Below are 15,219 nucleotides of genomic sequence, written 5' to 3'. Positions count from 1 at the left end.
TATTTTGTGTGCGTGTGCATGCGTGTGTGTTTAGATGTGCAGGTCCTGCTGATGACAGACATCCTAGTGTTCCTACAGGAGAAAGACCAGAGGTTCATCTTCCCTTGTCTAGTAAGTACAAACACACACAAGTGCGCGCTTACACTCTCTCTCTCACTCACACAATGACAAACAAAAATACTTGTGTGTGTGTGTATATAGAGACTTGTTTTGTCACAATTTAATATACCGTATGGGGACGTCAGGGAATATAGCAGCTCTCCTTCTTTCTCTCCTCACTCCCTCTCCCTCTTTGCAGGACAAGTCTCCGGTCCTCTCCCTGCAGAACCTCATGATTAGGGAGATAGCCAATCAGGAGCGAGGGCTCTTCCTCATCAGTGACTCCTCTCCTCCGGAGATGTATGAGGTCCATGCTGCCTCGAAAGATGACAAGAACACCTGGATACGCCTCATACAACACACTGTCAGGAGGTACAGACAGACAGACAGACAGACAGACAGACAGACAGACAGACAGACAGACAGACAGACAGTATATGAGTGGTGTGGTATGAGTGGTCTGACAGACAGACCACTCATATACACACACACCACTCATATACACACACACCACACATATACACACACCACACACACACACCACTCATACACTCAAAATAAATTCTGTCTCTGCAGTTGCCCTTCCAGGGAAGAGTTCCCACTCATAGAGACTGAAGACAAGGCCCTTCTGAGACGACTGAAAGGTCAGCAATGAACACACACACACTCATACAGATCAATATGTAATGTAGAGATGGCAAGATTACGCGGACAGACACGGCAGCCCTATTACTAGATCCAACTTTGCATTATTTAACTTTTTGTATTATTTCTTATTTTTTTATGGTATAATTTCCTATAACCAAGAACTTCTGGACCACAAATTTGACTTCCCAGACCTGAACCCTTTGTTTGGGTTACACAAAGCAGCTCCATTCATCCCGGGTGATTTACCAAAAAGATGCCGCCGAAGGAGAGCTAGGAGAGCTGTCGTTCTAGTCAGTAGAAGGACAAACCACCCACTGCTTCCGAGTATATTACTTGCTAATATACCGTCTCTGGACAATAAGATTGACGAGCTCAGGGTGAGGATCTCCTTCCAGAAGGACACGAGATTGTAACATAATTTGTCTTACAGAGATATGGCTCTCCTCAGCTACACCTTCTCCGTCCACACAGTCTGTTTTGCTTCTCCGTATATCGTGCGGACAGGAAGAAAGAACTCTCCAGGAAAAGCAAAGGTGGACGTGTATGTTTCATGGTTAATAACTCATGGTGTGATTGTGGCCACGTATAAAAAAGTAAAACCTTTTGTTCTCCCCATCTGGAAAACCTCTCCATCAAATGCCGATTTTGACGGTTTTTGTCATGGCCGTTTATATCCCCCCTCAAGCCACCGACACCACGGTGGCACTCGAGGAGCTATACAGGACTTTGAGCTAACTGGAAACCACATATCCTGAGGCCGCAGGAAATCTGAAGAAAATTCTCCTGTGGTAGGCCTGATTACCAAAAGTGATGAGACAGCCTACAGGGAGGTGCCAGGAAAATAACCTCTCCCTCAATGTAAAAAAACAAAAAAAAAACAGAAGGAGCTGAATGTGGACTACAGGAGACCGAAGAGAGAGCACACCCCCATCCACATCGACAGGGCCGCAATAGAGAGGGCCAAAAGCGTCATCACTGATGACCTGAAATGGTCCAAGCACACCGACACCTTGGTAAAGGCATTGTCGCAGGGAGGCTGACGAAGGATGAAGAAATTCAGCATGGCCCCCAGGACCCTCACAAACTTCTACAGATGCACCATTAAGAGCATTCTGTTGGGCTGCATCACCGCCTAGTACGGCAATTGCACCTCCCTCAACCACATAGCTCTCCAGAGGGTGGTGCAGTCCACCCAACGCATTACAGGGGGCCCGCTGCCTGCCCTCCAGGACATTTACACCACTCCATGTTGAAGGAAGTCCAAGAAGATCATCAAGGACCTCCGCCAACCGAGTCACGGTCTGTTCACCATCTTGCATACAGACAGTACATGGGCATCAAAGCCGGGTCCGAGAGACTGAAAAACGGCTATCTCCAGGCCATTTGACTGTTGAACAGCCATCACTAGCCATCTACCTGCCATACTTTGCCCTTCACCTTGAGACTTATGCACCATGTGTATAGTCATTGATCGCTGGTCACATCATATTCTGTTGTTTACTCACTGTGTACTCACCACATTAATATTCTGGATCATGTCTTGATTTTTGATTGTCTCGCAAATACAATACAAACATTCTACTGCACTGTTCGAGCTAGTAACTTAACCAATTTGCTGCACCTGCTATAAAGCCTGCAAATCTTTGTACGCGACCAATAAACTTTGATGTGTTTATACCTACGTGTTTATACCTACGTAAATCTAAAGTGTTTGCACATAGGAACTCCATATTTCACTTCTTCTCTACACTATCCTCTCTCTTTCCTTTCTACCTACATTGTTCTCTTTATCAATCCCTTTGACCAAATCCATCCTTTCCTTCCAATCTCTCTCTCTCTCCTTTCCTCTTCGTTCCCCACCCCCCATCTTTCCCTCTACATGGGGCTTACAGTACAATGTGCAGTTCTCGCTCTGTGTGTAGGAGGATAAGTGCGAAGCCTGACTCCTACTCAGGCTCAGTGGAGGATCTCATCAAACTCAGTCTATACATCACAGGCTTTCTCTCTCTCATTTTCACTCTTGGTCACTCTCTCTCTCTGACTACAATCTTTCTTGCTCACTTGTACTCCTGTACTTCCCTCTCTCCCTTCTTCCCCTTCTCTCGCTATCTCTCACAATCTCTTATAGCTGACATCCAACTGAACAATGTGTGAATATGATTGCCCCCCACTTTTAAGTCGAGGTCTTAAGGAGGAGCATCATGTCAGATTTTCCTTCTCTCCTCTTTCCCTCTTTCTCCCTTTCCTTCCCTCTTTCTCTCTACTCTTTCCCTCTTTCTCTCTACTCCATCTCTTTCCACCCGCCCCGCCCCGCCCCCATCCCCTCCATCTTCCTTTCTCTACCTTCATCTCTCCTTCCAGCGGACATCCAGCAGAAGGACCGGGAGGTGCTGGAGCTGCTCCAGGAGCGAGTCACCCTGTTCTCAGACCTGGCCGAGGTGACAGGGGGCCAGGAGATCATGCTGCCGGGGGGCCCCAACTCCCGGAACCTGTTCCGGGCTGACATGCCCCAGGTGCCGCTCGGCGAGAGACTGCTCACGGACGCCATCGCAGAGGGTGAGGGGTTGGTGGTGGGGGAGAAAAAGTGAAGAAGATAGGTAGGGTAATAGACAGAAGGATGGAGAGCAAGTTTCTCAGTTTCAAGAAAATCAGCACAAAAGCGTGATGGAATTATAATGAATTTAAGTGTTGCTATGGCAGCCGTCGAAAATAGTCAATTATTGTCAGCTCGTGCTTACATGGTGTGCTTCTTCATGCAATGGCATCAGTTGGAGCATGTCTATGCCACAACGAAAGCTTGTGAGTGTATTGCTGATGTTTCTTTCTTGAGATATAAGATCTGTTCTCTCAGTGATTATACTTTGTGCTCATCATGGGCTCTTAGCAATGCCATCTCTTCCTTTCTCCTGTCTCACCATTCCACTACAGTTTCATTTGGTGGGGGCGCGGGCACCTGTAAGGTGCGCACTGTTTTGGCTTCTTTGACATCTGAGGTGTAGTTTCAGACTGAGGCTCAGAATCCGAAGAGAAATCATCAGAGATGTCAATGGTTAATTTCTTCCCCACCATCTGAGTGGTTTTCATTTGGATTTTGTAGCAACGCTAACGCAGCATGTGCATCCATTCGTCTTGGTCTTATTGCCATTGTAAATTCTGCATACTCTCACTGTGTAGGCCAGAGTAGACTGATAAAACTGCGTGGATTTGGTGGACTGATATAGGGTAAGTGCCATTTTGAGATTATAACTAGAATATACTAATACAATAGAATGGCAAGCCCTGTTCTTCATTCACAATTGGTGATTACATAATTATGCATCGTTCGCTCCCCCTCTCTCATCAACTCATCCATTCTCCCCTTTATCCCCCATCATACTTTACTTCATTTATTTAATCTGTCGTTATATGTGTGAAATGAGTTTAGGTTCAGTTTCGAGGAAATTATTGGGGTGATTATCAACTGGGCACGGCACCTTCATGTCGGAAGAAGGAGCGGAGCAGGCCCTACTGTCGGTAGAAGGAGTGGCATTGTGGGAAAACCATTCAAAAAATGACATTCCCCTTCTAAAACTGTTCATAACTCCAGTTCTGTTTGTGATATTAGATTCTAACATCCACAGTGTGTTATATAGACTTATTTAGGAAAAGTCAAGGACTGAATGGGGCATGACTTTAAGAATAAATAAATTAATGAGCAGTTCAAATGACTGCTTTCACGGTTCTAGTGTTAACTGACTTCAACGATACTTGAAAGTTGCCATGTTCTCGGGTTGTACTTGGCAATCAACTGTTGCTATTACTTTCCTCATTATTCAACAGATGCATGTGCAATGTGTTGGCACAAAATAGCTGCCAGGTGGTGGCTCAGTTGCCAAACATACCATACATTTCAGATGACTGACTTCAAAGTTCCCTCCATAGAAGACCATTGGTTGGCTTACATTACAGTTTTATTTCACTTGGAACTGTCAAACAGACATTAGAATTGTGTACTGTCTACAATTATAGATATGTTTAATTGTCCTCTGAGAAGGAACTTATTTTTCAAAGCCTTGTACAGTGCCTTCAGAAAGTATTCATACCCCTTGACTTAGTCCACATTGTGTTGTTAAAGCCTGCATTTAAAATGGATTACATATTTGTTTTTATCACCCATCTATACACAATACCCCATAATGAAAGTGATTAAAAAAAATAAAAAATAAACATTTATTGAAAATGAAAGCAAAAGCTCATTTAGCATAAGTATTAACACCCCTGAATCAATACTTTATAATACTAACCTAGGCAGCGATTACAGCTGTGAGTTTTTCTGGGTAAGTCTCGAAGAGCTTTCCACACCTGGATTGTGCAACCTGCACATCATTTTTTATTTTATTCTTCAAGCTCTGTCATTGCTAGACAACCAGTAGATTTAAGTCAAAACGGTATCTCAGCCATATCAAGAATATTCACTGTCTTTTTGGTAAGCATCTCCAATGTAGATTTGGCTTTGTGTTTTAGGTTGTTGTCTTTCTGAAAAGGTGAATTCATCTCCCTGTGTCTGGTGGAAAGCAAGACTGAACCAGGTTTTCCTCTAGGACTATTCCTTTGCTTTGCTCCATTTAGTGAATTTCTTTATCCTGAAAAACACCCCAGTCCTTAACGATTACAAGCACACCCATAACATGATACAGCCGCCCACTCTGCGTGAAAATATGGAGAGTGGTACTCCATAATGTATTGGATTTGCCCCAAACATAACACGTTGCATTCAGCACAAAAAGTGAATTGCTTTGCCACCTTTTTTACAGTATTACTTTGATACCTTGTTGCAAACAGGATGCACGGTTTTGGAATATGTTTTATTCTGTACAGGCTTCCTTTTCAATCTGTCAATTAGGTTAGTATTTTGGAGTAACTACAATGTTGATCCATCCTCAGTTTTCTTAGCCATAAGGGAAAGGGTATACCTAGTCAGTTGCACAACTGAATGCATTCAACGGAAATGTGTCTTCCACATGCCTTAATCAACGGGTGTCTTAATAGACGTCCACGTCATCATGGGATTTGAATCAGCAGCTTTTAGGTTACTGGCCCAAAGCGCTTATTTGCTAGGCTACCTGCTGGCCCTCTCACTGTTTTAAAGTCAGCATTGGCCTCATTGGGAAATCCCTGAGCGGTTTCCTTCCTCTCTGGCAACTGAGTTAGGAAGGACCACCTGCATCTTTGTTGTGACTGACTGTATTGATACACCATCTAAAGTGTAATTAATAACTTCACCATGCTCCATATTCACCTTTGCGAGGCAAAGAAGGGCATCTTCCTAGTATTTGTGGTTGATTCTGTGTTTGAAATTCACTGCTCGACTGAGGGACTTTACAAATAATTGTATGTGTGGGGTACAGAGATGAGGCAGTCATTCAAAAACCATGTAAAACATAATTCCACTTTGACATTATTGTGTGTAGGCCATTGACAACAAATCTAAATGTAATCTATTTTAAATACAGGGGTGTGAATACTTTCTGAAGGCACTGTGGCTACATTTACACAAACAGCAAACCGTTAACTCATCATCACCCAACCATTGATTGACATGTACAGTTGTCCAGTTTCCACCCTACACACAGTTGTCCTCAGTGTGGGTATCATGTGTATGTTTATGAATTTGAAGTGGCTGTCAACCCCTAGGCTAATGTTTCTCTCATGGAATGTCATTCCTTGAGCACTATATCATAGAAGGTTTTATATGCATTTGAAATGTCATTGGGTGCTTTCTCTTTATTTAGAGTGTGGTTTTAATAAGGTACATTTTGTTTTAGCTTGCCCGCCCATATGGAAAATAATCATAAACGTATAATCTTGTATTGCAGAAGAAAGTAATTTGTACAAAAAAATCTTAAGTATCTGGTAAGATTTTGATATGTTTTGCCTTATGTTAGTGGTTCTCAAACCTCTGCCCGGAGACCCCCAGCTTTTCCATGTATTTATTCCAGAGCTAGCACACCAGATTCAACTCGTCACTGATCATCAAGCCCTTGAATAGATGAATCAGGTGATCTAGTTTAGAGCTACAACAAAATTGGGAAACGTATGAGCAACAACGATTATTATAAGAAAAGTGTATGTTCTATCCGTTATTGTTGGTTTCACATTGTTTTTATTAGACAATATATAAAAAATCATGATAATTACTATCAGAAATGTTTTATATTTTAATATACGAGTTTGCATGGTTAAAAAAGCAATAGGCTGGGCAGCACCTCCTACTGGACAGTTGATTTACCTACAGCTATCTTTTTGGTCCCCCATCCAGGGTTCTAACGAAGCCCTGCTTCGTTTTTATATTTGTCACTGAATACTACCAATGTGCTATCAAGATAATCTTAACAGATACTTATTAGAATACTTATTAGATTTCTGTAAAAATACTCTTCTGCCATACAAGATTCTTGTTTAAATTTTCATGATTCCTTTTGTATTAATCTTGTTTGTGTATTTGCTGCTATGTGTAATACTTTGTTAGATTCTTCCATATCTTGTCCATGTGGGCTGCGATGTGACTTTAGGCCCAATGGAATGGTCTAAAATGTGAACTCGACCCACCCTGTCACAGGTGAGCTGAAATGAACGCACCATACATTTTGTTAAGGCACTGATGCTGTATTGTCTCCATTTGTGTCTCCCAGTGGATAGGCTGAGTGAGCTACTGCTGGGCTCCACCTTTGCAGTGCCTCTGCCCTGCAGTTTTAACGGTCACCCGAACCACACGGGAGCACTAGTGATCAGTGAGTTACTCCTCTATGCCATTAATTGACGAGGCTTATAGTAGTCTAGTCACCATAGCATTGTGAGCGTTGACCACTGATGACCGTTGTTTGTTTGTAGATGGCCAGGAGGTGGTTCTCAATGGAATGCACGGGTGCCCAGCAGCAAAGGTAAAGGTCTTAATAATAATGATTATATTATAATAATCATAATAGCATGGTCATTTAGTGTGGTTTACCAGGCTTAGAACCATGGTACCCATGCGCCACAATAATGTTTTAGCTCGCTGAGCTAAAGCCAAGTCCTTAGCTCGGGAAGCTAACAGAATTCTTCAGGTCCCAGGCAAGATTACTCATTGAGCATGGTTCACATGGGGGAATCAAATCAAGGTGTAGACTAACAGGGAAATGCATACTTACGAGCCCTTCCCAAAAATGCGGAGAGAAAAAAATATAAATAGTAGAAAAATAATAACACAAGGATTAAATACACAATGAGTAACAATGACTTGGCTATATACACGGTGTACCAGTACCAAGTCGATGTGCATGGTTACGAAGTAATTAAGGTAGATATGTACATCTAGGTAGGGATAGTGACTAGGCGGCAGGATAGATAATAAACAGTAACAGCAGTGTATGCGATGAGTCAAAAGTGGTCAATGTAGATAGTCTGGGAAGCTATTGGTTAACTAATTAAGTAACTATTTAGGAGTCTTATGGCTTAGGGGTAGAAGCTGTTCAGGGTCCTGTTAGTTCCAGACTAGGTGCATTGATAAAGCTTGCCTTGAGGTAGCAGAGAACAGTCTATGACATGGGTGGCTGGAGTCTTTGAAAATGTTTTGGGCCTTGCTCTGACACCTTTTAAAGATGTTCTGGACGGCAGGGACCTCTGCGGTACGCACTACCCTCTGGCACCTTTTAAAGATGTTCTGGACGGCAGGGACCTCTGCGGTACGCACTACCCTCTGGCACCTTTTAAAGATGTTCTGGACGGCAGGGACCTCTGTGGTACGCACTACCCTCTGGCACCTTTTAAAGATGTTCTGGACGGCAGGGACCTCTGCGGTACGCACTACCCTCTGGCACCTTTTAAAGATGTTCTGGACTGCAGGGACCTCTGCGGTACGCACTACCCTCTGGCACCCAAACGCAAGGCACTACAATCAGTTGCCATACCAAGCAGTGAAGCATCCAGTCAAGATGCTCTCAAAGGTGCAGCTGTAGAACTTTTTGAGGGCCCATGCCAAGTCTTTTCAGCCTCCTGAGGGGAAGAGGCAATTTCATGCCCTCTTCACTACTGTGTTAGTGTTTGTGAACCTTGATAATTCCTTAGTGATGTGGAACTTGAAGCTCAAGATCTGCTCCACTACAGCCCGTCAATGGGGGTGGGATCGCCCTTCCGTTACCTGTAGTCCACGATCGGCTCCTTTTGTCTTGCTGACGTTGAGGGAGAGGTTGTTGTCCTGGAACCACATTGCAAGGTCTCAGACCTCCCTATTGGCTGTCTCATCGTCGTCTGTAATCAGGCTTATCACCGTCGTGTCGTCAGCAAACTTAATGATGGTGTTTGAGTCGTGGGTGAACAGGGAGTACAGGAGGGGACTAAGCATGCACACCAGACGGGCCCCGTGTTGAGGGTCAGCGTGGCGGATGTGTTGTTGGTTACCCTCACCACCTGGGGACGTCCCGTCAGGAAGTCCAGGATCCAGTTGCAGAGGCAGGGGTTTAATTCCAGGGTCCTTAGCTTGGAGGGCACTATGGTGTTGAACGCTGAGCCGTAGTTAATGAACAGCATTCTCATGTAGGTGTTCCTTTTGTCCAGGTGGGGGAGGGCAATAGAGATTGCGTCATCTGTGGATCTGTTGGGGCGGTGTGTAAATCGAAGTGATGGTGTTGATGTGAGCCATGACCAGCCTTTCAAAGCATTTCATGGCTACAGATGTGAGTGCTACGGGGCAATAGTCATTTAGACAGGTTACTTTGGCGTTCTTGGGCAGAGGGATAATAATGGTGGTCTGCTTGAAACATTAAAAAAGTTTAGTCCGAATTCTTGTTTGAATCTTTGCGATATGCAGTTCAATCATCACGAGCTGTTTGAATTAACATTTCTAAAGGCTTTCCCAAAAAACCTTCCCAATTAAATGTTGACTGCAAAGTAGGTCTACCTGGCAGAATGATATCATGATGATTTGTATCAATCACAGGGCATTTATTTTGCAAACTGCCATCACATGAATCCTATACTGTATATTGTATAGTACAAAAAACCCACTAGCTAAACACAACAGTCCCTAGTCGTGAAATTTAATTAAAGGAAAACTACACCCACCAAATATTTATTTCAAATGTTTTATTGTTCCAAAAGTGGTCTCCTGGTGTTGTTTAAGCATTTTATGTGGACTTAGAACATCAAATGTTAGTTGATTTTTGTGAATGAAAATCTGGGAAAATTCTGAAACCTGGAAAAATCTAACTGGGAAAACAGAATTTACCAGTGCCCTACAACTGTGACTGTCCAAAATTGCTAACAATTACTCTTTTTGAGATTGCGCACCAAACAATCAATGTAAATCTGATATTGTCAAGTTCAAATGTAATTTTGTGTAGGTCATTATTGGCTACTTGCTCAGGCCGCAAATTAAATATAACATTTAAAAGATTTAGATGCACTATTGTAAAGTGGCTGTTCCACTGGATGTCATAAGGTGAATGCACCAATTTGTAAGTCGCTCTGGATAAGAGCGTCTGCTAAATGACTTAAATGTAAATGTAAAAGATTTGCGCATCTTCCGCTTTCACATTGGCACCGGCCCGATGTGCCATGGGCAAATTTACCTGGATGTCAAGCCAAGGGCATGCTACTTTAAAAGGTGGCTAGTCATTATTAGCCTGGTTCTGTATGGAATACAGGTACATTATAGGACACGGGTCAGGTCATTATTGGTGTGACCAAATCATGCGCTGATGCCATCAACTGAAAAAGTTAGTAGCACTAGTGCCACCAGTGGAAAAAATGAGTCTAGAGCCCTGGCCTGAGTAAAAAGGTTTGGGAACCACTGCATTAGGCTATTTACAATGGATAACAAAAATAGTTTCAGTCCAATTTCTGTTTGGTGCCTAATGAACATGCCAAATCCTTTATGTTTGAAGTTTCAAGTGAATGCTTCTGTTATCTGAGTCTTCCGCTCTCTGAGTTATTATAGCTTGACAGCTCTGTTTCAAACAGTGCCGTCGAGTATCCATGGCAACATCCATTTTTCCAATCACTATTCTTTTATGGAGCCTGTTTGACAACTCTCTTCTGAAATGTCATGACAATAATAGGAAAGTTTCACAATGAAGCCCTACTGGTTTACTTAGACAAATATTCATTAATTGCAAAATTTGAAAAGTACACTGAACAAAAATATCAACGCAACATGTAAAAGTGTTGGTTTCATGAACTGAAATAAAATATCCCAGAAATGTTACATATGCACAAAAAGCGTAATTCTCTCAAATATTGTGGACAAATTTGTTTATATCCTTTTTAGTGATCATTTCTCCTTTGCCAAGATAATCCATCCACCTGACAGGTGTGGCATATCAAGAAGCTGATTAAACAGCATGATCATTACACAGGTGCATCTTGTGCTGGGATGATAAAAGGCCACCCTAAAATGTGCAGTTTTGTCACACAACACAATGCCACCGATGTCTCATATTTTGAGGGAGGGTGCAATTGGCACCAGAGCTCATTCCAGATAATTGAATGTTCTGAAACAAAGCTGAAATTGTCCCAGTTCTTCCATGGCTTGCATTCCCAGCAGACATGTCCCCCATTGAGCATGTTTGGGATGCTCTGGATCAACGTGTACGAAAGCATGTTCCAGTTTCCGCCAAAATCCAGCGACTTCGCACAGCCATTGAAAAGGAGTGGGACAACATTCCATAGGCCACAATCAACTCTAAGTGAAGGAGATGTGTCGCGCTGCATGAGGCAAAAGGTGGTCACACCAGATACTGACTGTTTTTCTGAGCCGCAACCCTACTTGTTTTTTAAAGTTATCTGTGACCAACAAATGCATATCTGTATTCCCAGTCATGTGAAATCCATAGATTAGGGCCTAATGAATATATTTTAATTGAATGATTTCCTTATATGAACTGTAACTTTGTGAAATCTTAAAATGTTGCGTTTATAGTTTTGATCAGTATAGTTTGTTAAAGATTTTTCACCACCATCAGTGAGTAATTTGCTTCATTTAATGGGATTTTGAATTTCAAAAGACAGAAACCAAGTCATATGAGGATCATACTAATATTTTTGTTTAAAAGTATTTTAGTTTACTGTATTATGTTTGCATGAAACTCTTCTCAGTTTAGCTCTGTGGCATTAATTGGTGTTTTGTTTATTTAATTGATTCTTACACCCAATTAATCTGATAATGCTTTCTGACATGTTGTGAATAAACAATAGTTTACAATAAACAATAGTTTATTCACAACAATTGTCAAATATAGTGTTGATTTAAGTGTATAATATTTCACATTTCCCAGGACTGGAATGGGAATCAGGCTGGAGATAGGCCCTCAACCGAGGTACAGTAGTAAATGTTCACTCAATCTCATAAGGAACTACTGTCACTTTATCCGTACATGGCTAACTAGCTAAGAGAACCCACTGAAATATTTGACTGGAGATGGCGGGAGGTTGTGTTTGTTTTATTTTGTGTGTCTGTGTGTGTGTATATCTATATAGCCTATTATCATGAGTAATGGTGTTGGTATTTGCTCTTGATTGTGTTGGCATAATATTTATTGTATTCACTGATGGTATGTTTTTCAGGAAGTGTATCAGAGGCTGGTCAACCTTAGTGCCCACCTTCATGCCCTCCAGGTCAGTGGATGCATCTCTTTGTACCAGACCTGAGTCAAATACAATTGTCAAATATTCTTTATTTAGCTGAGTTTGCATTTTCTGGACTATTTCATTTGTTTTAATGTGCCGAGAAGCTCAAGTATTTCAGCGTATTTTACTTAATATTTGACCCAGGTCTCCCATATATTTACTGTGGAGGTTACAGTAGGACGTACCAACTGATGTAGAATTTAGTTAGTTACAGTAGACCTGCTTAGGTTTCTGCTTGTTTTAATCTGCTTGAATAGTAATGTATGATTTCCCTTCCATTATCTCACAGTTAACAAAATAAATGTATTTTCTATTGTGGCATCTATAAATGTATCCAGATTCTTTTTCAAATAAGTTTTATATAGGATTACCCATGAATAGAATACAGTATACTCATATAAAGTGGATGAAATGGTATGTAAACATTATTAAAGTGACCAGTAGTCTCTAAGGTGCAGGGTAGAGTACTGGGTGGTAGCCGGCTAGAACAGTGACTAAGTTCAGGGCGGAGGCCATCTAGTGGTGACTGTTTAACAGTCTGATTGCCTGGAGATAGAAGCTGTTTCTCAAACCCTCAAACTCTCCTCATATCTCCCTTCATTCCCTTCTAACTTACTCTCGTTCTCCTCTCCCAGGGCACTGTGATCAAGCAGGACTCCATCCTGGAGCTCTGCCTGCGCTCTGATGGCCCGCCAGTTGATGCCCCGACCACGCCCACCGGACGGGTGTGGCGCTCCCTTTCACGTGACGCAGGCATGGCCGAGGCCAGCACGGGGGCGGCCATTGGGGAGCTGGCCCTGCTCCAGAGGCAGCACAGCCTCCTGCAGGAGGAGCTGGGTAGGCTGCGAGGGGCCGATGGCCGCCTGAGGGACAGCGAAAAAGCCCGAGCCCAGCTGGAGAGGCAGGTCCGCGACATGAAGGTCCACAGTACCACCGTGTTTGACAGTGTGGGACCTGCAGGCTCAGAGCAGGTAGAGCTACTCACTGGCACTGTGGGTAGTTGCACTTAGCTTAACTATAGGGGGATGCACTGATTCTTAGCCCGCTCATTGTTGTAGATGAGAATCTAAAAGATGGGAATATGCTCTCACTCAACTGAGTTGAGTTAATATAGGTTATACATTAGCCAAATATAGAAATTAATTGTCCGTAGGTGTTACAATCTGATTTGTCGTTCCACTTAACACTTGTCATCTTGCCTAGGCTCCACCCCTTCGTAAAGCAAGTGAAACCAACGCGGACACCAAATTGGCCAGCCAAGAGTCAGTCGAGCATTCGGAGGGGCATCAGGAAGGCAGTGATGTGGAGGTGACATCAGATGAGGAGGAGGAGGAGGAGGCCAAAGCGTCACCGCGCTCGGAGAGTCCCCGAGGTGTGTAAATCTTACGTTTGGCATGTCTCTTGATGGAATAAGATGAGTTTTGGGCAACCCTTCCCCCTCTTTTGTTTCATGCTGGCTGAAAACCTAGCTAGCCAGTTACTACCTAACACCAGACACCGATGAATGCGGAAATCAATCAATCAATCAAATTTTATTTATATAGCCCTTCGTACATCAGCTGATATCTCAAAGTGCTGTACAGAAACCCAGCCTAAAACCCCAAACAGCAAGCAATGCAGGTGTAGAAGCACGGTGGCTAGGAAAAACTCCCTAGAAAGGCCAAAACCTAGGAAGAAACCTAGAGAGGAACCAGGCTATGTGGGGTGGCCAGTCCTCTTCTGGCTGTGCCGGGTGGAGATTATAACAGAACATGGCCAAGATGTTCAAATGTTCATAAATGACCAGCATGGTCGAATAATAACAAGGCAGAACAGTTGAAACTGGAGCAGCAGCACAGTCAGGTGGACTGGGGACAGCAAGGAGTCATCATGTCAGGTCGTCCTGGGGCACGGTCCTTGGGCTCAGGTCCTCCGAGAGAGAGAAAGAAAGAGAGAATTAGAGAGAGCATATGTGGGGTGGCCAGTCCTCTTCTGGCTGTGCCGGGTGGAGATTATAACAGAACATGGCCAAGATGTTCAAATGTTCATAAATGACCAGCATGGTCAAATAATAGTAAGGCAGAACAGTTGAAACTGGAGCAGCAGCATGGCCAGCTGGACTGGGGACAGCAAGGAGTCATCATGTCAGGTAGTCCTGGGGCATGGTCCTAGGGCTCAGGTCCTCCGAGAGAGAGAAAGAAAAAAGGAGAGAATTAGAGAACGCACACTTAGATTCACACAGGACACCGAATAGGACAGGAGAAGTACTCCAGAGATAACAAACTGACCCTAGCCCCCCGACACAAACTACTGCAGCATAAATACTGGAGGCTGAGACAGGAGGGGTCAGGAAACACTGTGGCCCCATCCGAGGCTATATATAAGTATCTTTGCCTTTGATGAATAGGAGAAACCTCTAATTTGCTGACACACTGCAGTAACATTTTGGCACCAGGGGCCGGTTGCACCAGTTTTTGTAAAAAATAAAATAAAATAAAAAATAATAAAAAAAGTTGGTCATAAATGCTAGATTGGGCCTAGCTATGTCCGACGTTGTGATCAGAATTTACACCTGTTGCACTAACCAAAAATAAGACTCGTTGTAGCTAAATCCGACGTAAGCAGTGCTCATTCATAAGATTAGAAGATTCATAGTGACTGTTGCTAGGCAGCGGTCATTGCTTACCTACAATCAGTTTACAAAAGTAAATAATGGGATAGCTACCATATTTGGCGCAATGGAAGCCCATAAAATAAAACTTTTCAGATACTGAAATAAGACTGTAGAGCTGTATAACAAACATATATAGAAATTCTAACAGTTAAATTGAATAGCACTGCTACAAACAG

At 43.0% G+C, this 15,219-nt stretch overlaps 1 protein-coding gene across 7 annotated transcripts in view; it reads left to right on the top strand.

Moving 5' to 3' along the window:
- LOC118398070 (rho guanine nucleotide exchange factor 2-like) overlaps nt 1–15,219 on the top strand; it is a 62,811-nt gene that overhangs the window by 44,186 nt on the left and 3,406 nt on the right. For all 7 annotated transcript variants that reach the window (XM_052470281.1, XM_052470278.1, XM_052470280.1 and 4 more), the window contains 10 exons: nt 35–111; nt 299–471; nt 676–743; nt 3,109–3,303; nt 7,419–7,517; nt 7,618–7,667; nt 12,039–12,080; nt 12,328–12,378; nt 13,026–13,361; nt 13,594–13,762. In XM_052470281.1, the coding sequence (XP_052326241.1) occupies nt 35–111; nt 299–471; nt 676–743; nt 3,109–3,303; nt 7,419–7,517; nt 7,618–7,667; nt 12,039–12,080; nt 12,328–12,378; nt 13,026–13,361; nt 13,594–13,762 (1,260 nt within the window). The remainder of the gene's footprint in view (nt 1–34; nt 112–298; nt 472–675; nt 744–3,108; nt 3,304–7,418; nt 7,518–7,617; nt 7,668–12,038; nt 12,081–12,327; nt 12,379–13,025; nt 13,362–13,593; nt 13,763–15,219) is intronic.

The sequence above is a fragment of the Oncorhynchus keta genome, chromosome 19, assembly GCF_023373465.1.
Source record: "Oncorhynchus keta strain PuntledgeMale-10-30-2019 chromosome 19, Oket_V2, whole genome shotgun sequence".
Taxonomy (NCBI): Eukaryota; Metazoa; Chordata; class Actinopteri; order Salmoniformes; family Salmonidae; genus Oncorhynchus; species Oncorhynchus keta.
Note: the sequence above shows the minus strand (reverse complement) of the source record. Positions and strands in the feature narration are given on the sequence as shown.